We start from the raw sequence: 23525 nt of genomic DNA on the forward strand, positions 1-23525 counted from the left end.
GACCTGGTGACCTGACCTTGAACGGCCTAGGTCTGAAATTTTCACAACATGTGCGGAAATGATGTAGGAACACGTGTACCAAAAACGGCGGCGCTGCGCGCCGCCGTTTTTGAGATATTTGCGAAAAACCTGAGGGGGGGGGCGTAAAAACGCCCCCCAGCACGGCGCGGGTTAATGCTCTGGTAACCGCTATGCTCTGATTTCAGGGGAGGTGGGCAAGGACATGTATATCGTCAACAAGGGTCGTCTTCAGGTGGTGGGAGATGACGGAAAGCAGGTGCTGGCCACACTCAAGGCCGGCTCCTACTTCGGCGAAATATCCATCCTCAACATGGGAACGGCAGGTGAGACCGGAGCGGGCTTGGCGGCGTGATCTTTCTGATATTAGGTAATTATCTACTGACAAAGGTAAACACGCACGCTGTTTCGGGTGAATACCGACAACAGATGATTTTGTGTTCACATGCCATTGCACCATACACGAATAATTCACGCCAATTTTCCTGTTTTTGTCGGTACACGAGGCAGGTATGTACAAAGCCATTCGCCTTCTTTGTGTCTGACGTATAGGCACACTAATGTCCAATATCCGATATTCCACTAAATGTTGATGTAAGCCCGTTAAAAGAAATACATAAACAAACACATACAATAACACACCACTTAACACCCATCGATATCCGCCAACAGCAGTAGGCATAAGCGAGAAAAGCTTGATTTGATGCAGTCGACGGTGTTCATTTACTTATACTTTCAGTAGTTACCTGGACTGCGTTTAAATATGCAAAGTTTCTGAAGCTCGGCTAAAAACGCAGCCCACGGCTGCAGCCAGCCCTCAGATCTGGAAGTTATTTACTTTGCCGCGTGGCCAAACATACACAGAACCCTACCGCGCATTTCATCACAACTCTTTGCAGCACATCTGGTCACAATTTCCGCCTAGCTGGCGGGTTTAGAGGCGCGCGCTGTCGGTTTTCCGGCGTGTCTGGCGGTCACAAAGCGGCCATGTTTGCCCGGGACGGCCGGTCGGACAGCGCCGCGCCCCGTCCCGCTGCTCTGACGGACCAGCGGCGGCTGGCGGTGGCCCTTTTTGTGTCGGGTACATCCCGCATACAGACGCTCGGCAGACGACACAATGGAGACGACGCACGCTTGGTCGGCGCTGAGCTCGGCTGGGGGGGGGGGAGGGACTGTGGACCAGACTGAGGTCCGCCGGGAGACGGTCCCGGTCTCCGGCACAAACTCTCTCTCTCTCTGGGACCACCCCCGGGGGGAGGGAAGCTACCGCGTCACTTACCGCGAGCTCAGGGACTGCCAGGCCCCCACACCAGCGTCCATTCCATCTCAGTATTTCTCGAGATAGCACGTAAAAAAGGCGACGCCAAATAGAGCCCGACGACTAAACACATATCTGAATTGTGCCTTGTGATATCTTGGGCTGCATCCCAGTTAGACATAGCAGCACTGCACACGATGAAGCATCACACATCATATACACATACCATTACCCACTCACACCTGAGCACCGAGATAGCAGTATCTAGCTCACTTTCCACATAGAACGGTGTGTTACAAGAATAACTAAAATGTTGGCATCTGATCCGTTGCCAGCCCAGGATTTTTTTCTGCGAGTGATATTATCGTCCATCTAGGCTGACGGTTACTGATGTGCCGTCTTGGTGGCGCATTGCTTTTGCGCTCGATAAACTGAAAATTCACGGTGTCTGAATGTCACAATGGGCTGTGAATGAGGATGAACGTTTGTGGTTAAACAGCAGACGGCAAACGGCGGACGTTGGTTGGTAGACGGTGGACGTTAGCCGGTGGAGGATGGACTGTGGTTTGTGGACGGTGGACGATAGACAGTGGACGGCATACGGTGCACAGTGGACGGTGGACGAGAGACAGTGGACGGTATGCGGTGGACAGTGGACGGTGCGGGTGGACAGTGGACAGTGGACGGGGACAGTGGACGGTGGACAGTGGACGGTATACGGTGCACAGTGACCGCAATGTCTGTTTTCCCAGGGAATCGTCGGACGGCCTCGGTGCGGTCGGTCGGCTACAGTGATCTGTTCGTCCTCACCAAAAAGGACATGTGGGACGTGCTCAAGGTAACGGCGCACGCCTCTGCTCGTGATATGTGTAATATGTTGAGTGATAAAACCAGACATCTGCCAGAATAAAGTGGATTTCTCCGTGCGTACCAAATTTTTAGTTTTTGTTTCTGGCCTGTTGAGGCAAATAACTTTCAATGGTTAGTTATTATTATATCGATTATTATATCGATTAATGGTTAGTTCCCCTATAATCGATTCGCAAATTATTCAGAAGTTCAATAGTGTCCTCATTATCAACACCAGTTCCAGTGAACTGCCTATATGATTTAGCTGCTCCTAAATACCCACCCACCAGTCGATTAAATCACATCCGCCATGCCCGTATACTGAAGCTGAGCTGTCGCCTTTCAGGAGTATCCTGCAGCTCGCGTAAGACTAGAAGCCATCGCTACCAAACGCCTAGAGAAAAACAAAAAGGGACCGATGGATAGAGGTGAGATGATGACTGCAAACAAATTGTAGATGCAAGGGTCTGTGATCGCGCAACACCACGGTAAAGCCCGTCACGATCTCGGACAGGGCTCGGCCTTGACCCGGCGTGACTCGACAGGGACGTTCCCGGCACACAGCTGGGCCGTGTCCTGTGCCCCGCAGCGGGACACAGCTGTGCGCGCCGCCCGGACACGGCGGGATACAGGCCGCCCGGACACGGCGGAACACAGCTGCGTGTGTGTGACACGGCGGGACACAGCTGTGTGCTCCGCCCGGACACCGCGCGCCGCCCGGACATGTCTGTGTTCCACCGCCCGGACACTACGGGACACAGCTGTGTGCGCCGCCCGGACACCGCGCGGCGCCCTGCCGCTCCTGCCCGCCCGCCATAATGAGGTCATTTACATTGTCACTGTTTGCCCGCCAGCACGCCTAATATGCGTCAGAAGACAGTAATGACCGCCCGCTGTTGACTTCTGCGCGGCTGGGCAAATATTTGCGATTGGCCCGCGGTCGGGCCGCCGGCTGCCACGCCCGCCGCCGCCCGTCCTACGTGCGGGGCACGAGGGCAGGGCACGTATCGAGCCGGGCTCATACGTGAACGGACCATTGCTATATTTTAACTGAGCAAAAATGGTCACCTTGGTTGCAGAAGGAACATCTGAACAAGAGGTATTTAGATCAGAATATATGCTGCTAACATATCATTGGATGATGTGACAGATACGTTAGACACACGTAAAGGCTCATCGTTTAAAAACAGTTCACTGTCAGGGGTTGCGTGAGCAAACTGACATTCAAATAACACATTTGATAGGCGTGTTACCGGTTACGGTAGTTAAATACACGCCTGACAGCGAGCTGGTTCATTATCAGCGTCATTGGGCCGGCTGCACGGCCAGTGTGGGTGGCTGCGAGCCCCCGAGGGCCGGCCGGCCGCCTCTCCAAGTGCTCGGCAAACACACAGCACTAATCGATCGGCCCGCCAGCCGGCGACCTCAACCGTCGGCAGCTGCCGGAGCAGCCGTCAGCTGACCCCGGAGCTGTCGTCAGCTGACCTCGACCGTCGGCAGCTGCCGGAGCTGCCGTCAGCTGACCCCGGAGCAGCCGTCAGCTGACCGCGGAGCTGTTGTCAGCTGCCAGAGAAGCTATCAGCTACTCCGGGAGCTGTTGTCAGCTGGTCGGGGAGCTGCTGCCCGCTGGCCTGTCTGAGCTGATAAGTAGCCGCCTCAGCCAGCTGCCAAGGGTCGCAGTGCCTCAGTTGTCAGTGTCATGTTAGCCATGAACTACAACACTCTGTCTGAGTGCTGAGTGAACTGAGTCTCTACTGCTGATGCTCTGTGATCAGCACTACAATAACTAACACTGACTGCACCACTGCCACGTCGACCGTCCTGTCCTGATTGTAATCTTCACCGCCCCCTCAGCTGGTATCTGGCCCGCGCCCTCTTGCCGTTCTCAGCCAAGCAGCTGCACGCGCTGACATGGCAGCTGTCCTGACGTCTGAACCACCCTCCCGGCTGGCCTCTGACCTGTGCCCCCCCCCCCCCCCACAGCCAAGCAGCTGCACGCGCTGCCGACCGTGAACGGTATGACGCTGGGCCGGTGTAACTCCACTCCGGGCCTGGTGGAGAGCTCGGGCCGCGTCAGTCTGCAGGAGATGTGGCTCAGCGACCGGCCGCCCTCCCACCGCAAACACTCCGTCTTCAGCGTGGGCAAGTCGTGCGTCAGTCCCGACTCCAGGTCAGTGGCACGACGACGGCGGCCAGTGGCAGTGGGTAGTCCGACGGACAGGGAAGTGGGTGGACCATGGCCAGGGCACTGGATAGTCCGACGGACAGGGAAGTGGGTGGACCATGGCCAGGGCACTGGATAGTCCGACGGACAGGGAAGTGGGTGGACCATGGCCAGGGCACTGGATAGTCCGACGGACAGGGCAGTGGGTGGACCATGGCCAGGGCACTGGATAGTCCGACGGACAGGGAAGTGGGTGGACCATGGCCAGGGCACTGGATAGTCCGACGGACAGGGAAGTGGGTGGACCATGGCCAGGGCACTGGATAGTCCGACGGACAGGGAAGTGGGTGGACCATGGCCAGGGCACTGGATAGTCCGACGGACAGGGAAGTGGGTGGACCATGGCCAGGGCACTGGATAGTCCGACGGACAGGGAAGTGGGTGGACCATGGCCAGGGCACTGGATAGTCCGACGGACAGGGAAGTGGGTGGACCATGGCCAGGGCACTGGATAGTCCGACGGACAGGGAAGTGGGTGGACCATGGCCAGGGCACTGGATAGTCCGACGGACAGGGAAGTGGGTGGACCATGGCCAGGGCACTGGATAGTCCGACGGACAGGGAAGTGGGTGGACCATGGCCAGGGCACTGGATAGTCCGACGGACAGGGAAGTGGGTGGACCATGGCCAGGGCACTGGATAGTCCGACGGACAGGGAAGTGGGTGGACCATGGCCAGGGCACTGGATAGTCCGACGGACAGGGAAGTGGGTGGACCATGGCCAGGGCACTGGATAGTCCGACGGACAGGGCAGTGGGTGGACCATGGCCAGGGCACTGGATAGTCCGACGGACAGGGAAGTGGGTGGACCATGGCCAGGGCACTGGATAGTCCGACGGACAGGGCAGTGGGTGGACCATGGCCAGGGCACTGGATAGTCCGACGGACAGGGAAGTGGGTGGACCATGGCCAGGGCACTGGATAGTCCGACGGACAGGGCAGTGGGTGGACCATGGCCAGGGCACTGGATAGTCCGACGGACAGGGAAGTGGGTGGACCATGGCCAGGGCACTGGATAGTCCGACGGACAGGGCAGTGGGTGGACCATGGCCAGGGCACTGGATAGTCCGACGGACAGGGAAGTGGGTGGACCATGGCCAGGGCACTGGATAGTCCGACGGACAGGGAAGTGGGTGGACCATGGCCAGGGCACTGGATAGTCCGACGGACAGGGAAGTGGGTGGACCATGGCCAGGGCACTGGATAGTCCGACGGACAGGGCAGTGGGTGGACCATGGCCAGGGCACTGGATAGTCCGACGGACAGGGAAGTGGGTGGACCATGGCCAGGGCACTGGATAGTCCGACGGACAGGGCAGTGGGTGGACCATGGCCAGGGCACTGGATAGTCCGACGGACAGGGAAGTGGGTGGACCATGGCCAGGGCACTGGATAGTCCGACGGACAGGGCAGTGGGTGGACCATGGCCAGGGCACTGGATAGTCCGACGGACAGGGAAGTGGGTGGACCATGGCCAGGGCACTGGATAGTCCGACGGACAGGGCAGTGGGTGGACCATGGCCAGGGCACTGGATAGTCCGACGGACAGGGAAGTGGGTGGACCATGGCCAGGGCACTGGATAGTCCGACGGACAGGGAAGTGGGTGGACCATGGCCAGGGCACTGGATAGTCCGACGGACAGGGAAGTGGGTGGACCATGGCCAGGGCACTGGGCGTCTGACGGACAGGGCACTGGGCAGCAACGGGCACGGAGGCACAACCAACCAGTCACTGTCGAGACATGTCACAATCACAGACCGCCTGCCACAGTGGCAACTGGCAGGTGGCAGTGAGAGGGGGTCGTCATGTGCGCAAAAGACACTCAGTCATTACAAGCTAAAGCTGAATTTAAAGAAGTTGTTCTTCTTCTCATTTTTAACTTTAAGGTATTGCAGCCCGTTTCAATCCCAACGCCCATCTTAGTAAGGATAGCGGTGAAATAGGCTGTTTCATCAAACCAGGTAAGCGGTAATTTGCGTATCATCGGTGGTCACCACCCACCCTGTCTAGAACTCACTATATCCGCTAAATTGATGTAGGTATAAACGTTGCAGGTTTCCCCTACGACTTATGTACAGCACATTAAACTATATAGCCTATTTTCAAAGTATAATGCAAGGATCAAAAGCAACATCAACTTTATGTAGTTAAACCTGTATCGTGCATCATCATGGAATTTACCATTATTCTACTGAGTCACATAAATAAAGGTGACACATAAATAACCTCAACTGTAAGTCGCCGCCGGTGCAATGTGCAATTTCCCCGTGCGGGGTTGTCCGGCACCCACCCACATAAACGGATGGTTTTACAGTCGACCAGGTCGTTATATTTGATGGCTGCGATGGGACTATCAGCCCCCGCAGCGCCTGTCCTGGTTACCCGTCCAGTAACCCCGGGCTGCCATTGCAATGTATTCACAATTAACAGCTAACTACTCAAATGCTGTTGTTGCAAATGATTGTAACTACTGACTAGCATGGCCATGCTGATTTGGCGAGCTTCAGATATTATCGTTATGATTTGTTACGCCGCTAACTCACCACAAATAACTCGTCATTTGCCATAGTCATATTCCCAAGTTTCTGTCCATATTCCCGGCTAGGTCTGTGCGCCAGTGCGTGCTGTGCTGTCGGCTCTCGCCGCTCTGCCGGCCACTCTGCCGCTCTGCCGGCGGTGACGGCGTGCCCCAGGGGGCAGACGGACCATTTGCAGGCCTCCGGCGGCCGACGCCACTCCTCAGTCTTCTGCGATTAGCTGCCCCCCCCCCTCTCGGAGGGGAGGGGGGGGGGGGGGGGGGTCGCGCGCCTCCGCAGTCGACTGCCCACCGGAGGGAGGGGGGGGGGTCAGCGGACGGCCAGTGGCGATGAAATATGTGGAAGGGAGGTAATCAAATCACTGCCGGATCGGACCAAATCTGGCCAATTGCACGCGCTTGTCCCATTTCTGGGTAGCTCAACAGATGGCTCCAGAATCGATAATGGACACATTTGGCGTGAGGGTGCATTTATTAGTCGATTACATCAAAGGCCGGAAAGCAGCAATGATCACCGGTGCGCAGCTTGTGATGATATACCTTTCAATCACACGGAAGGAGATCAAACGTGCTACCGGCCGGCGGCTGCCCCAACAGACATAGGTCTGGTCAATGTTCCACTCACCATTTTTAGCGCAACCTGCATATGAGCGGCTGGCGATACCTGACGTGGACATGCCTATGTGCGCTTTAAATGTCGGAACAGGTCCGTAGTTTATGGTTTCTACCACCTTTCATCCAGTTCTGGAGTTAATTACTTTGGTAATTTTGCTATCCGAAGCGCCTACCCTCAGTTACAGCGGCTGCGCTGTAAGTGGGCAGCTCTCGCCGAACTGCACGGCTCCCGGGACACTTATCGATCAGCGGGTCAGGCGGCCAGTAATTTCTGAGAATGATCTGCGCCTAATGGGCCGAGCGGCCATTAGAGCGTCGGTTCGAGCGGCGCGGCGCACCTCGGCGGTAGGTATCCGTCCGACCGATTGGGGGCTCCGGCGGCAGCCCCAGGGACTGCGCCCTGCGGGTCAGGGGTGACCCTCCTCACTCCTACAACGGCAACCGGTGGATCCCGCCGGTCGGCAACCGTCGCTGGATTGTTTTCCACGCTGAGAGGCACTTGAACACGTTGCACGAGAGTGTCTATCGCTGTGTATATGACGCCCTGCGGTGCAGCATACCTACCACGGCGGGCGCCTTGCGGTGCTGTGCGGTGCAGCATACCACTTCAGGCGCTCACCACTAGCGACATCTACTGACAACACCATCAGTTCGTATCGCTTTACTGTTCCCTGAGACGCTTTGACGCACGAAAGGATATGATAGTCATAGAACATTGGTGAGGCCGATCAACTATTGCTACTACCAACCCGTGTCGTTGGGGGGGGGGGGGGCGGTGCCGGGCGGCAGGTGCGGTGGACAGCGTGGTGTGGCCGCCCGTCCGATTCACTACATCCGGCTCCCTTTATAGGCTTCTGACGAGCCGTCTGCCGCCGCTGCCGACGCAGCCAAGCAGTCGAGACTTGTAGAGTAGGGTAAAACAGCACGGTCCACTTATTCAAAGACAACTTTGTATTTTTGTAGGCAACTTTGTGTTTTTGTTTTACCTTGTTCTGTACCTCTCAGTACGTTTCAGTAAACGTATTTTTAATGCAAAGGAAAGTAAATGGGAAAGTTGATTTAGGCATTAGAATATAGGACGCTTCTTATAAAACCCTCTCTTTGTGCAATTCAAGTTCAATAAACCAGCTTCTCCACTTCTAAAATAGTTTCATCTGCATGTAGGTGGATACACCAGGCTAAGAAAGATGTGGAGGCAGATCATAACTTGTAATAACGCTAACGTTTCTATCCCAATGTGAGAGTGGAACTGGATAAGGCAGGATTAGCAATAAGCATGGGCATTAGGCACGGCCGTCGGCTTTACGAGTAGACAAACCGACAAACGAAGCAGAGATGCAGCGAGGAATAACCTGACTGATATGCAGGCGCACTACTGTCACTGCGGCCACACGACGAGTGTAATCCTTGGACTCTGATGGCTTCCTTACTCCTTTGGTCTTCTGCAGGTCTCCTTTGGTCTCCCGTTAGGACCTGCAGACCTCCTGCTCGGAGTCGCCGGTCTGGTCACCTTTGATCTGCGTTCCTCCCTGCCACAGTACCTTGCACATATCTCTTTTGCTCCCTCCTTTCTCTCTCTCTCTCTCTCCCTCTCTCTCTCTTCTCTCTCTCTCTCTCTCTCTCTCTCTCTCTCTCTCTCTCTCTCTCTCTCTCTCTCTCTCTCTCTCTCTCTCTCTCTCTCTCTCTCTCTCCTCTCTCTCTCTCTCTCTCTCTCTTCTTCCTTTCCTCCTTTTCCTTTCTTATCTTTCCTCTCGCCCTCTGTCAGTCCTCTATAGCCTTCCCTTCGTCTTGAGAGGTGTATTTCATGCTCTTAAATAGTAAGAGGCATCGACTATGTGGCCGCTTCCGGTCTTCATAATGTTCAAGATTTGAATTTTCACTTAGTAGTTTGGTTCAATCATTCCAAACGTTTACCAACTCTTATAGTTTGCATTCTGAATTGCCAACCACAGTCCACTACTTAAGCGCCTGGCTTTCACTGAAAAGTCTCCTGCCGCTGGCGATCCTAATGGCTGGAGAGTGTCTGCTAATTCGCAACTTCGGAGGGATTTGGCGTCATGCTGTCAATCCAGGCGTTTTCTTGCAACGTCACGGGTGAAGTGCAAGGCGTGCTATTATCTTTTTTTTACCACGCAGTACCAGGACTGTATTCTGCTGACGTCTCCAATTGACGGGGTAGCTATGTGCATTGTGCGTTCATCGGCAGTCTGCAGTGGAACGTTTGGGTTTGGCATATCTGGACTGCCAATGTAGGCCCGTGGAATAATGAGAGTATGAAGGAGAGAGAGAGAGAGAGAGAGAGAGAGAGAGAGAGAGAGAGAGAGAGAGAGAGAGAGAGAGAGAGAGAGAGAGAGAGAGAGTGAGAGAGCGGGAGTGAGAGAGAGAGAGAGAGAGAGAGAGAGTGAGAGAGCGGGAGTGAGAGAGAGAGAGAGAGAGAGAGAGAGAGAGAGAGAGAGAGAGAGAGAGAGAGAGAGAGAGAGAGAGAGAGAGAGAGAGAGAGAGAGAGCAAGAGAGAGAGAGAGAGAGAGAGAGAGAAAGCGTTGGTAGCTTGCACCAACGTCCAATAACTAGCGTCCGGCTTGCATCAGCGTCCAATAGGCCTTTCCTTCTTTACAAACATTTTAATAATGAGCTTCAACAGTCCCATTAAACCTTAGTTTTTCATTCATCAAAGGATAAGAGCGGCTATTGTTGGTTGGTGCTTCAAGACTACACCTCCAAGTCTGGGTGGAGTTGGAGGCTGCTGTGAAAGTTGGTAGGAGCACAGGGACTTTGCTGAAAGACTGCAGTGAAGTTAGATCCCGGGGAGCGTCGACTGATGACTGATGAGGGTAAACTGCGGCTATTATAGGTATTACATTTATTGTAAATACAGTAGAGTGGTCTATAACATCATTTTTTGATATTCTCCAACGACAGGCTAACTACTAACTAGTAACTAGTCATATTTTCGATTGTAAATTCCATTTACCGTATACGTTTGCTCAATGCGCCCAACGATTCAAGCCACTCTGTTTTCGTCATCAAGGTCAGTAGCATGTCGATAAGCGAAGAAAAAAATTCAGATTCGATGAACAGGTATGCATTCGATGTGATGAAAACATCTCGATTTATTTTTCTCATGCTTAGGTGCCTATTTGTTTTGAACAAAACTTACATCGCATTGACTTTCGAATAGAAACAACTTTTAGCTCCACTTTTATAATATCGCTCGGAAAATATTCGTAGCTCGTGTGGTAAATCATGTGGCTAAAAAGGCCATCAGTTTTGGTAATGTACCCGAGCTTGTCTCCAAAACGTACTGCGTGTTACTCCAGCGACTGGCAGCGTTCCTGGGTCCTGCCCGTGCCTGCTGGCACCAGGACCGGCCACTGCGTCTGTCCGTCGGTCGTCTGCCGACCTCCCACTGTGCACAGCGCGGCGCCTGTGCTCCCCTTCCCCTGCCCCCCCCCCCGCGGGTCATCAGCGATCCACCACGCCCCCGGGCAGAGACAATGGAGGGAGAGAGCGTGTGGTGTACGCATCCCAGGAGCTCGGTGCGTGCGAGCGCGCATGAGAAGGTAAACGGTAACGAACAGCAGTGGCGAGGCTCTGTCGCAATGTCACAGACATAGACATATACACAGCCATATATCTTACCTACCTCTTCGTTTGCAGTATGGATGACGGTGGCCGGGCGGTGTATGCTGGTATGACGTTGGTCAGGTCCTTGTTTTACGGTGTGACGGTGCTCGAGCGGTGTATTCCGGTCTGACGCTGTCCAGGGTCGTGTATGACGCTGCCCAGGGCGGTGTATTCCGGTGGATGACGCTGCCCGGGCGGTGTATTCCGGTGGATGACGCTGCTCAGGGTCGTGTATGACGCTGCCAAGGGCGGTGTATTCCGGTGGATGACGCCCCTCCGGCCGACGCAGGCCGGTGTATGACGCCGCGCCGGGCCGACGGACGCCGGTGGCCCGCCGCCGCGGCGTTAATGTGATAACAATACGCTCTATTGATTGGGTGGGCCGGGCCAGCCGGCGGCCGCCGCGTCTGGTCTCTGTGGCCGGCTCCCACTGCCGCGGGCGCATCAGGAAGTCAGCGCAGCTAGGGCCCAGAGTCAGCGGCGCCATGTCCAACAGGGCACTGCCGTGGGATCGCTAGTGCTTCAGACAGTTTAGAAACGCCTCCCTTTTTGGTGATTTTTACATGTTTATTCTGGGTTCTCAACAATGATATTCAAATAAAAAAAACATCGGAATAATGTAAGGCACTGTGCTGTGAATCTACGATAACGCCACCGAGCCGGAGAGAGGCATCACACGCCATCCCTACGCAGGACGATGTTAGGAAATTAGGCCGGATAATAAATCGTAATAATGCTACTTCTGTAAGAGCATATATGAAAGAGCATATATGGCCTCAATTTCTTCGTAAAGCATCGGTGTAAGGCTGGTGTCGCATTTGCCAAATTAGGAGCGTGCCACACTGGCTGTTTGCAGCCTAATTAGGCAAGTAGCTGCAGTGTGTTTGTCGATGCACTTCAGTCGTTCTAGTGCTTAAAGATCGATAACATTTGTAGCCGTGAGACAGCTTGAAGTAACTTGGTTTCTTAAGGGCAAAAATCGGATGTTATGAGTGGTAGAGAGTGACGGTGGACTTCACTGCCGCTGAGAACTATCACAAGAGCTTTGCAAGGCCTATAGTTCTCTCAGACGAAACGTGCAAGCACCGATATCAATCGCGGAGAAGAAATATCGTCAGCAACCAGCAGCCTGTTCATGACGATAGTGTTTCAATATCATGTTTTTGAAGGCATAACGATGCAGGAAACATTCCTCCAACTTACGACATACGATATCCGTAATGCTCGCATATGAGCAGTTCATAATTCGCAATGGTAGGCTACCTGAAGGGCATAGTGACCAGTTCCCAGCAGGTAATTGAGAGCAGGGTAGCGTCTTTATTAGCCAACAGCTTGCCTCGCTCAATACATTACTGCTCGGGCCTCGACTCAGTTACCCCTCCCTGTTCCCATTCACGCCACCTCCCCCACGGCCCCCTTCGCCAGGGTCGCTGCGCCGCGCAGTCCGTACTTGATTGTCCGCCATAACCCCCGGTCGGTGAGAGCCCCCAGTGGGACAGGTGGTGCGGCACACTGGGTGCAGGGAGAGCCCCCAGTGGGACAGATGGGGCGGCACACTGGGTGCAGGGAGAGCCCCCAGTGGGACAGGTGGGGCGGCACACTGGGTGCAGGGAGAGCCCCCAGTGGGACAGGTGGGGCGACACACTGAGCGCAGGGAGAGCCCCCAGTGGGACAGGTGGTGCGGCACACTGGGTGCAGGGAGAGCCCCCAGTGGGACAGGTGGGGCGGCACACTGGGCGCAGGGAGAGCCCCCAGTGGGACAGGTGGTGCGGCACACTGGGCGCAGGGAGAGCCCCCAGTGGGACAGGTGGGGCGACACACTGAGCGCAGGGAGAGCCCCCAGTGGGACAGGTGGTGCGGCACACTGGGTGCAGGGAGAGCCCCCAGTGGGACAGGTGGGGCGGCACACTGGGTGCAGGGAGAGCCCCCAGTGGGACAGGTGGGGCGACACACTGAGCGCAGGGAGAGCCCCCAGTGGGACAGGTGGTGCGGCACACTGGGTGCAGGGAGAGCCCCCAGTGGGACAGGTGGGGCGGCACACTGGGCGCAGGGAGAGCCCCCAGTGGGACAGGTGGTGCGGCACACTGGGTGCAGGGAGAGCCCCCAGTGGGACAGGTGGGGCGGCACACTGGGCGCAGGGAGAGCCCCCAGTGGGACGGGAGGGCGACCCACTGAGCGCAGGGACTGACCTCCGGTCACCGTCCCCGTGGGACAGGTGGGGCGGCACACTGGGTGCAGCTGCAGGGACGGCAGCGGCCGATACCTAGCCCGGCTCCGTTAGACGTCTACTGCACTGACCCTGAACAGATGGGTGAGGTGGCTGAGATGGGTGCTCGCTCACCTCTCCAGCCTGCCGACCCTCCTCTTGAAACTGACCCCAGCTGGTCAAAGAGCTGCAATGGCACCCCGCGTCCCTGGCAGCAGTGGGGTGCTCGGTCTCAGTCCCCGGCTCGGCTGTGTCGGCGCCCGTCCGTCTCGGTTACGAAACAGCGCGTCCCTGAGCGCCGGCCGGCGCGGCGGTCCAATGAACTCGGCCGTTCGAGCGCCGGATATGGGAGCCGCTCGGTGCATTAGAGCTTATGCAAGTGCTCGGCTGAGCGATATTCATGGCCGCCATAACTCGGGTGATGACGCGGAGGCCGCCGGAGCCGGCTGGCGGTGAGCGGTCCGGTGTGAGCGGTGAGCGGCCCGGTGTGAGCGGTGAGCGGTCCGCGGTCGGTGGGGCGGCGGTCGGCCGACCCCCGTAGGACCGGGCTGTGGGGCGGTCATCCGACCCCCGGAGGACTGGACTGGGGCGGCGGTCAGTCGACCCCCGAAGGACTGGACTGTGGGACGGCCAGTCGACCCCCCCCCCCCGGAGGAGCGGACTGTGGAGCGGCCAGTCGACCCCCGGAGGAGCGGACTGTACCGTGGGCCCGCCGACCCCCCCCCCCCCCCGGAGGACCGAGCTGTACCGTGGCCAGTCGACCCCCCGAGGAGCGGACTTAGGGGCGGCCGGCCGACCCCCGGAGGTCGGGACAGCTGGAGAAGTTGGTGGTGTGAAGGTGTCGGTGGGAAGTGACAGACCAGGGAGGCGGGTGAACTGTTCGGGAGTAGGTTTCCTGAAGGCTTCATCATTGACGGTGGAGAGGGTGAACAAGGCTAGTGGAATACAACTTCAGACAATGTATGGGTTCAAATGTATGTAATTTCACCGCGGGCTAATATCACCGCAGGACTATCTTGAAGTAACTAGCAGAAGCGCGGATGCTTTGTGACGGCCTTTGGTAATAACTTATACCGCTGTCTGAATGAATCGGCTAGGGTGGCAGCATGAGCAGCTAGCTGCAAGCCAAGTCGGTTCCGAGATCAGTTGGGAGCGAGCCGCCGCCCTACGCCGGCCGCATAGGGACTGGGGACAGGTCAAAGGCGGCCTCCTTCACGCTGTAACTGGCACGTTTTGGAGACGGCCAACCACTCTGAGGTGAAACGCACTGAAGCCTGACTTCAAAGACGCCTTATACTGCCGACCTCGTTAATCCGCAAGACAAATGTACTCTCGACCGCAGCACATGTATCGAGACTTAATCTTCTTAGCTCTTGTCAGCCAGTGTGCTTAAGTCGCTGCTCAGGTGTAGGTACACATCAGCAGCACCTGTCTCAGAACTCCGCATTGTTTCAAACATGATTGCAGCGGAGACACAATGCATCGGGATGGTAAATGGAGCCGCGGCGTCCTTTACACCCAGTTATCTCCTATTGGTAACCGCTTTCTGCTTTTGAAACATAAAGGAATGTTTGATGGGCACTGAATTTCTCTATTGGCAGTGGAGCTGAAGTTATGCACGTCTGTTTGATACAGCGGCTTGCTAATGCCACGTCAGGCATTGTACCAATTCGCTGGGCCGAGGGGATTTGGCACGCCGTGCCAGGCGACCTCATTTAGCCGACAGAAAAGCCGCTTACCAGGTGGCTTTACACATCAGCTTAATGTCAGAGCTATGGAAATAAAGATGCTTAGCGTGTACCCGGCACAAGTGTCCGACTGGTAACGGTCAAAGGGGAAAGTGGCTCCTCCCCGCTCAGTTTGTGTGCCTGTATGTGTGTGTTTACACATGTGCCGTCTGTTAAGCTGTTTGTAGACAACTACGAGTGAGTTTGGTAAAGTGTTTTTGCGCGCACGGAATATCATTCTTAGACATGTTAATTGCCCGCCTGCCATCGTCCATCTTTTCTTCAGACATTTCGGCTAGGACCGGCTCAAGGCCCTTGGGTTTATTATTATGTAGGGGTTTCGTCTTGAGTCGCCGATCCGTTCGCGAAATAACACTTATACCATCCGCCTCTGGTGTGTTTCAGGTACCACGACACGAGGAGCCACACTATGGACTCGGTGCTCTCGGAAACCTCCAGCGAGGACAAGCTGAAGCCGCCGGTCCCCTCCATCATCAGAACAAGTCAGTATTGCCGCAGACGAGCGATGGCCAGCGTTAGGAGAGGCCCAGGAAAATAGATACTGGGCTGAATGATGGCCCTGTATGCATAGTTCAGTCAGCACTAGTTGCAAATGACGTCCCTTCGTAAGATGATTTGTTTCATGTTTATATTTCTTTCAAAACTCAAGACAGTGCCATTTGTCTCTTGCAATGGAAAAATCTTTGTTGATTGCTGTTGAACGTTAACCCGGCTGGTACAAAACCGAAAGGCTGTTGCAAACATCGGAGAATGTCTGCGTCACACACACGTATATCTATCTAATGGCCGCCCCACACTGGACCTCGCATGCGGGTTGCGAGTTTGCGGGTTTTGAGTTTGCCGGCATAATACTAATTCATAGAGTGATTAGGAGTGATTATTATTATTTACCATAAGGGCGGTTCCCTTATCGTAATTTCATGAATGCAGTGAAGCCGGTACACCTTCAGAAAATTACATGGCAAAACCAGCGCAACGAACCTAAATTCGACTTCAACGAAAAACCCGCAAACCTCGCAGAACTCGCAGACCTCGCAGCGAGGAAAATCGGAAGTTGACTCAAAATCAACGTTTGGAATGCGAAGCAAGGTGGCTCGCAAGCTAAAAACACGCAGCCTCGCTTGTTCGATGGTAGTGTGGGTCACTCAGCTTAGTTTGTATTATTTGATTTTGAGGAAACCCGAAAACCCAAAAACTCGCAACCCGCATGCGAGGTCCAGTGTGGGGCGGCCTTTAGCTAATTATTTAATGGTAAAGACTAAAGGTTGTAGCTAAAATATTCAAACTCATTTATCTAAATAGGTAAATGAGGTGAATTGGAACTGAAATATATTGATCTTCAATATCGAAAATAAATGTATTTCATTTTCAATACCGGTGTTCAAATTACACCATGCTTTCTTCTATCATCGGCATTTGAAAGGCATGCCACAACTACTACGACAAACGATGAAAAATATATAAATCTTAAAATAGCAAGCAGTGGGCACTCTACAACAATAACAAACAACAATATCCCTCTGAAAATGAGAAAAGGCAAGTTCGCCCCATCGCAGAGATGGGTCTCACTTTATTTACCTCCTATGCCCGTTGCTGGGGAGCAGAGGGGCACGGCCCAGTTCTCCTGGTTGGCTGCGTCGACACCTGTTCGTTAATAAGTTCCGACAGAGGCTGTCGGGCTAATCGCTGCTCGGCTGGCGCCATTTTCTCGGCGGGGACCGCGCCCATCAACGCTGAGCTGACGCTTCACTCTTGGAACGTCGTCAGCGGTGCGCCACAGGTCAGGTGTTTTACTATGTAGGGGCCGAAGCCGCAGGAAATCACGAACACCTACAAAGGAAAGCCAGTCCATGGGCAGTGAATACCTTTTTGAAGTAGCGAGCTATAATAGGCCTATGCAATTGTCAGATAGTGGAATAAGCAGTGTTTCTTTCACTCCAAATACAAATCGATTAGATGAAAGATATGATTCCTATCTAATGATCATATTGGTCAGTCCATTTATCTCATCCCATGCATAATATGCTACTAGAAGATTTCTCCTGGCTTTAATTCTTTAGTTGAAAGATGCAAACGGAAGAACATTATTCAAATGTTCTTCACTGCATAGACAGTGCCTGCTCCGTAATATCCCAATTCTGGTGGATGTCAGGTTACACATAAGCGCAGAAGATCAGTTGACCGGAAAGTTTACATTGGTCGCTGCACTATAGTAGGTATACGAGCTAGAGTGATTGCAAAGCTCAGTCAGCTCTATAATCTATCGTCGTCTATTGTTAATGAGGATTGGGCTCTCCACCACCCTGAGGTAGGCACAGAGCTCCGGGGAGGACATTTGTCAGACACCGCGGACCGAGCCGCTGGTGGCTGCCAGTTCCGACCGTGACCGCCGCTGGCCACGGGTCTGACGGTGACCTGACGGTGCGGCGAACGGGTCCGGCCGCACACCGCCGAAACTGATCAGAAATGCAGGTGACCGCCGGAGGTCTACGGACGACTATCGCCCGCCGGCCGGTCCGTGCGGGTATTGAGCGGCGCCGGCAGAGCCGTGTTCCCTGCGATAGACACACGGTAGAGCCGTATCCTCTGCGATAGACACACGTACCGGCAACAGAGCTGCTCAGTGACACTGCGCGAGCACCCGAGGGAATGATGCAAAATTATTGTTAAGATTGAAAATTATCCACTCCGAATTAATTACTATTAAATTCTAACCGATACACTTTAAAGTAACATCTTAAGAAAAATGTCAAAGTGAATCCCAGCCAGCCGGCAGTCGGTTCGGAATCTTCTAAGTAAATACAACCAAATGTAGGTATGCTCTTATTTTGAAAGTATCAAAATTATTTACAAGCCAAATTAACTACTCTCCTGTGTCCACACGCTGCATTTCCATTCAGTCTCGAGTTCTTCGTGAATGCTGCGGCCAGTGCAGCCGCCCGGCAGTGGTGAACGTAAGCGTGTATAGGCTGTACCGCCGAGCAGAGGCGTCCTGCGGCGCAGTATACCTCCCAGTGATTTCAGCTGAGCGCGCCGCGCTGCACTGACGGGCGGGGCTGACGGGCTGCATCTAACGCCAGAGCAACGCGAATGGATGTAACTAGGGATCAAACTGCTTTCTTTCACACACTTTCACTTTTTGTCGGAATGTGCAGGGTGCGAGAGGATCATGACCAATACGAGTCATGATCCTCTCGCACCTCGCACCCTCTACGAGCGACTTTTACTGTCGCTCGTAGTTGAGCGACAGTAAAAGTTGTGGAGTAGTAGAGAGGGGTCGGAGAACATTTGGCTAATACCTTCTGAGCAAAGGAACAGCAGCAAAAGTTATTCGGTGCATAAGGACGGATAAGACAACATGTTTTAGGCATATCGGCATCGGTTTAAGGGAGACCAAAAGGCCTTATCGACCTTTCAGGCGTAAGTTTCATCTAGCCTGGTATTAGATAACAGACCCGGCCACCATTTACCTTTGAAGTCATTAGAGACTAATGACTAATGTCGCTCACAATGACGTACCAAGAACTGAAATGGCAGCGCAGGCCCATTATGTAATCCGTAGCATGCGACATGATCAATTTCGCCCAGTGACGAGTTTCTGTGCCTGTTCTATTTCGTTCAGAAAACTGAATACCAGTCGACGCGCGTTGTGTTGAGCGTCCTTTTATGACTGTGACGTGCTGTTACATTATTTAGAGTGCGTAGCACGACTCTGCCGTGTGAGCAATACGATGCGATAATTATCTCACCGACGCTGTCGCTGACCGGGCCGTTAGTAGGTATGTTAGTCGGCAGCCAGGCGTTTTATGAGTTTGTCAGGAGTGTGCTTGTCACGTCACTGACCAGTTGTTTCCTATTTGTAACGCCGCTGAATGGTCGTTCCGTTTTGTCACGCATCTGACTTGGTCATTCCTGTGTTTGTCACGCCGCTGACCGTGTGTTTGTCACGCCGCTGACCGTGTATTTGTCACGCCGCTGACTCGTTCTGCGCTCGCCAGGTGCCTCGCCGGGCGCGGTGTCGCCCCAGCCGTCGCCGGCGTTCGGGCGCGGTGTGCGTCTCACGCCTAGTACGCTGGAGGCCTCCCCGTCCTCCACCTGCGAGCGACACTTCTTCCCGGGCTTCGACGACTCCCGATCGTACACAGGTCAGTGTCGTACGTGCACAGGTCAGGGTCGTACACAGGTCACGGTTACATGTCTTAATTACGATTATTATGACGGCAATGGTAGTTTTATGGCAAAGAGACGGTGACAAGTAAGGGGAATTCGTAAGCTGGTGATAATACATTATACTCGTAAGTTGCAACAACGTAAGTTTCCATTTCCAGTCTTTTCCAGTTAGATACGGCCATAACTTGCATACAGCTCGTCTTTTTTTTTCCATACATTTTATTAACACAATTCACATAAAACACAAGCAAAAATAAGCATAAAAACATTTTTGTGCTCCCATCGGCGACCCGCCTGGCCAGGCCGGGACGGTGTCAATTCGTGACATATGCCGTCCCGGCCCCGGGGAGAGCTGTGGGATACCTCCCCAGCCGGGGAGATCTGATGGCTACCTCCCCGGCGCTCCAGGCGGGCCGCCAGCCCCCGCCCGCACCGCCCGGCAAGCAGCCCCGGGCGGTGCCCCCTAACCACCGACCGGGCGAGCGAAGCGTCGACCCGTCTAGGTCGGCGCTCCGCACGCCCGGCCGGCCGACCGGCCCCTCACAGGAGGGGCCAGTCCCGGGTTGGCCCGGATGGGTCATGGGGGCGGGGGCTTGTAGCGCGCACATCGTTTTCCACTAACACTTTATATAACAAACACCATATGCATACATACATACAAAGGACAGTCATTTTAACATTGTGTATCATCGACACCTGACATTTGCCCCATCCCCCCTTCCCATCGTAGAAAAAAAAACTGTACACATCATGTTGCACTACGCAAACATCGTGACACACAACAATAATTAGTCACAAAGTGCTTGTTTCATATTCTAAGGCGGTTACCTTGCTACACGCTCCGCTAAAGCGCAAAACAACGAGCCCCAGGTATCGTTGAATTTCGTTTCTCGATCATTTATTTTATAAGCATACCTTTCTACTTTAAGATAGTTGTACAGGTAAGTGACGAATGTGGGCTCAGATAAGTGACTATTGCATTCCCTCTTATACCATATAAACTGTTTTCCCAATGAAAGAATAGTATTGATGCGCTTGCAGACCGCGGAATCGTTGTGCTCAAAACCGGTGACTACGACTTTGTATGTAATATTGCGCCCGTTAAATAACTCACCAATACTGCTCCAAAAAGCCCTTACTCGGTGGCAATGCCAGAATAAATGTCCAATTGTTTCCACCTGGTGACAGTACGTACATCGATCCGTATCTTTGATGTTACAAGTAAAAAGAAGTTTGTTTGTTGGTAAAATTCTTTTTATGCATCTGTAATTCAACCATTTTAGATTAACATCTTCAACAGCGTAATGCAATCGTGCGTAAATAGCAGGCCAATTCAGCCGCCTTCCACCTTCAAGCTCTGCTTCCCACTTTGTGTGCGATTTTTCACCCCGAGTAGTATCTAATACTTGTTCTAATAACTTGGAGTATGCCCATCTTGCTGGTTTAGATAAATTTTGCAACTGTTCTATAGATGTTGCATTGACACTTCTCTGAAGGTTTCGTATTTTATTGCTCCAAGCGGTTGGCACTGCGTTTTTTATTGCCGCTGAAACCATTGGGTGCACACCAAATTTTTGTGAAATTTCATTGACTGTCATTAATTCTTTCTTTCGTAAGTTACATATATCTGCTAGTCTAATGATACCTTTTTCTATTAGATGTTTCCTGTTGATATTGGCATTGCTTTCTATGTTCAAATCTTTGTTCGCCCATAATATGCTATTTTGCAATTGATCTGTGGCACTAAGATTAGCTCCGTTAATGTTATTCCATGCAATGCACGTTTCCTCCCAAAAAGTATTCTTTACCGTGTTTTTTATGTACTTTGCATTTGTATTGCAGTGAAACAGCGTTATGTCGTCATTTAGAAAAAGCATTGGGGTCACCAGGCCCTTCCACTTAGCATCGTGGCTTTTATCGAGTCTTTTTATCCAGGTAACCTTTAAACTCTGTGCCTGAAGTGCTAAGTCTGGCACCTTTAGGCCGCCACCTTTATATTTACTTTTTAATGTCATACGTTTGACTTTATCTTTCTTTCCGCCCCATATGAATTTGAACATGAGCTTTTCTACTTCTTTTATAAATGGTTTTGGAGGAGCTGGAAGCACTGTCATAACATACACCAGCTGAGATATCAATTCGGTTTTCAAAAGGTGAACGCGCCCGTATGGAGTAAGACCGCGACCTATCCATGGCGCTAGTTTATCCTTCATTATGACAAATTTCTCATTATAATTTATTTCTGAAATGTTAATATTCGGGTTGTTAGATACCTTCACGCCCAATACATTAATGGGTGTCGTTGGCCACTGGATATTAAATTGCGTGCAAATCGGCTTTCTTAAATGCCCGTTCCTACCCAACCATAGAGCTTGTGACTTATGCCGGTTCAATTTCAGCCCAGATGCTGTTTCGAAGTCCTCAAAGGTATCCATACATTTATTTAGAGATAGCTCAGATCCATCCATGATAATCGTTAAGTCGTCAGCGTAGCTAGATACTTTAACATTTGCTCCGTTAATTGTCAGTCCTTTAATTGCATTTTCTTTACGAATTCTCTCTAGAAGTGGTTCAAAGCATATGATAAATAAGAGACAACTCAAAGGGCATCCCTGTCTAAGGCCTCGCTCAATTTTATACGGGCTTGACAATTTACCGTTTATTTGCACATTTGCCTGACATGATGTATCCTGCCCACCATTGTAAATAATATCAATCCATCTACAAAAGTCTCTTCCAAACCCAAATCGTTTCAATGTCTTTTTCATGTAAGACCAATCAACGCTATCGTAAGCCTTTTCTTGGTCACATGCTAGTAGGATTGCAGGAATATTTTTGTTTTTACATGCCTGCATGACGTCAAGTATTAATCGAATGTTTTCACCTATGTATCTCCCTTTAAGGAATCCAGTCTGATCTACATTTATTATGTTCGGTGCAGCATTCGCTAGTCTTGTGGCTAGCAACTTTGTTATGATTTTGTAAAATGTATTCAGGAGACTAATAGGCCTTAAGTTTTCGATTCTTCTTGGATCTTTGTTCTTTTTGGGTATCAAAACTGTGACACTCTTCTTAAGATTTGACGGCATTACTCCGGAACTGAAAATTTCTTTACATGTAGCGAATACTAATGTTTTCAGCTCTGACCAAAATACTTTGTAAAATTCTCCAGTGTATCCTGATGGCCCAGGAGAGGTATTATTTTTTAATGAAAAAACTGTTCGGGTCAGCTCTTCCATCGTAATGTCTGCATCGCATGTTTGTCTATCATGTTGTGTTACTTGACTTAACCCTTCTGTAAAGTCAATTCGTGACTCATTCCTAATACGGCGTTCAAATAGCGTTTCGAAGTACCTTTTTCCTTCCTCCAACATTTCCTCGGTTTTGTTAGTAATGGTACTCTGGTTGCCCTCATTTATATACATTTCTCTCGTAATGTTTTTGGGGAAATTTCGCTTAGTTATGCCGTGGAAATATTTTGAACCCTTCTCTGCGAATGCCCTCCAGCGCACTTTATTCCAAAATATTCCTTTTTCTGTTTGATCAGAAATAATTTCATCTCTCTTCCTTCGCAGTTCGTCACACTCGCCATTCAACGCATTATCACCTTGCTTTTCATTTATTTTCATTTCGATTTCTTTGAGTTCGTTCAAACAAATACGTTTCTTGGTTGCAACGTACTTTATGATTTCTCCCCTTACAACACAAAGCGTCGTCTCCAGCAATATTGTATTGGAGGAGGCACTTTGTTCGTTTGAACTAATTACTTCAGGTATTCTGTTTTGGATCAATGATACAAATTGATCGTCTTTCAAAAGATCATTATTAAATTTCCAATATCCTTTTCCTATGTCAACATTGGAAATATTTATCGACAAAGTAATTAACTTGTGATCTGTTAGGTATCCGTCTACAATCTTTGCGCTTGGCCTCTTTTCACTGTACATTAAAGTTTCGCTCACGAGGAAAAAATCTATGCGTGATCTACTAGTCGGGTTATTTCGGATAAAGGTGTACTCCTCCTTTACTGGATTGATTTCACGCCAAATATCGATTAAGTTCTTTTCAGACATCAGGCTTAGGATGACTTCTTTGTTTCTATTATTATTTGCTACAATCCTTGCTGAACTTCGTCTATCTTTTCCCAAGTCGAAGCAGAAATTAAAGTCACCTCCTACAACAATCGTGCTATCGTCGTAATCATTTAGTTTTGCGCAAAAATCTTCTAGCATGCTTGGGTTATCGTGATTTGGCGCATAAACGTTCCCTATCGTCAT

The 23525-nt window shown here is 52.0% G+C and overlaps 1 protein-coding gene across 1 annotated transcript in view; it reads left to right on the plus strand.

Moving 5' to 3' along the window:
- The window catches only part of LOC122375305 (cyclic nucleotide-gated cation channel alpha-3-like), a 79677-nt gene that overhangs the window by 48542 nt on the left and 7610 nt on the right, over positions 1-23525 (plus strand). The window contains exons 6-11 of the mRNA XM_043354618.1: positions 207-344; positions 2029-2114; positions 2472-2553; positions 4109-4295; positions 15463-15560; positions 19077-19223. Of these exons, the coding sequence (XP_043210553.1) occupies positions 207-344; positions 2029-2114; positions 2472-2553; positions 4109-4295; positions 15463-15560; positions 19077-19223 (738 nt within the window). The remainder of the gene's footprint in view (positions 1-206; positions 345-2028; positions 2115-2471; positions 2554-4108; positions 4296-15462; positions 15561-19076; positions 19224-23525) is intronic.

The sequence above is a fragment of the Amphibalanus amphitrite genome, unplaced genomic scaffold, assembly GCF_019059575.1.
Source record: "Amphibalanus amphitrite isolate SeventyFive unplaced genomic scaffold, NRLGWU_Aamphi_draft 000040F_arrow, whole genome shotgun sequence".
NCBI lineage: Eukaryota > Metazoa > Arthropoda > Thecostraca > Balanomorpha > Balanidae > Amphibalanus > Amphibalanus amphitrite.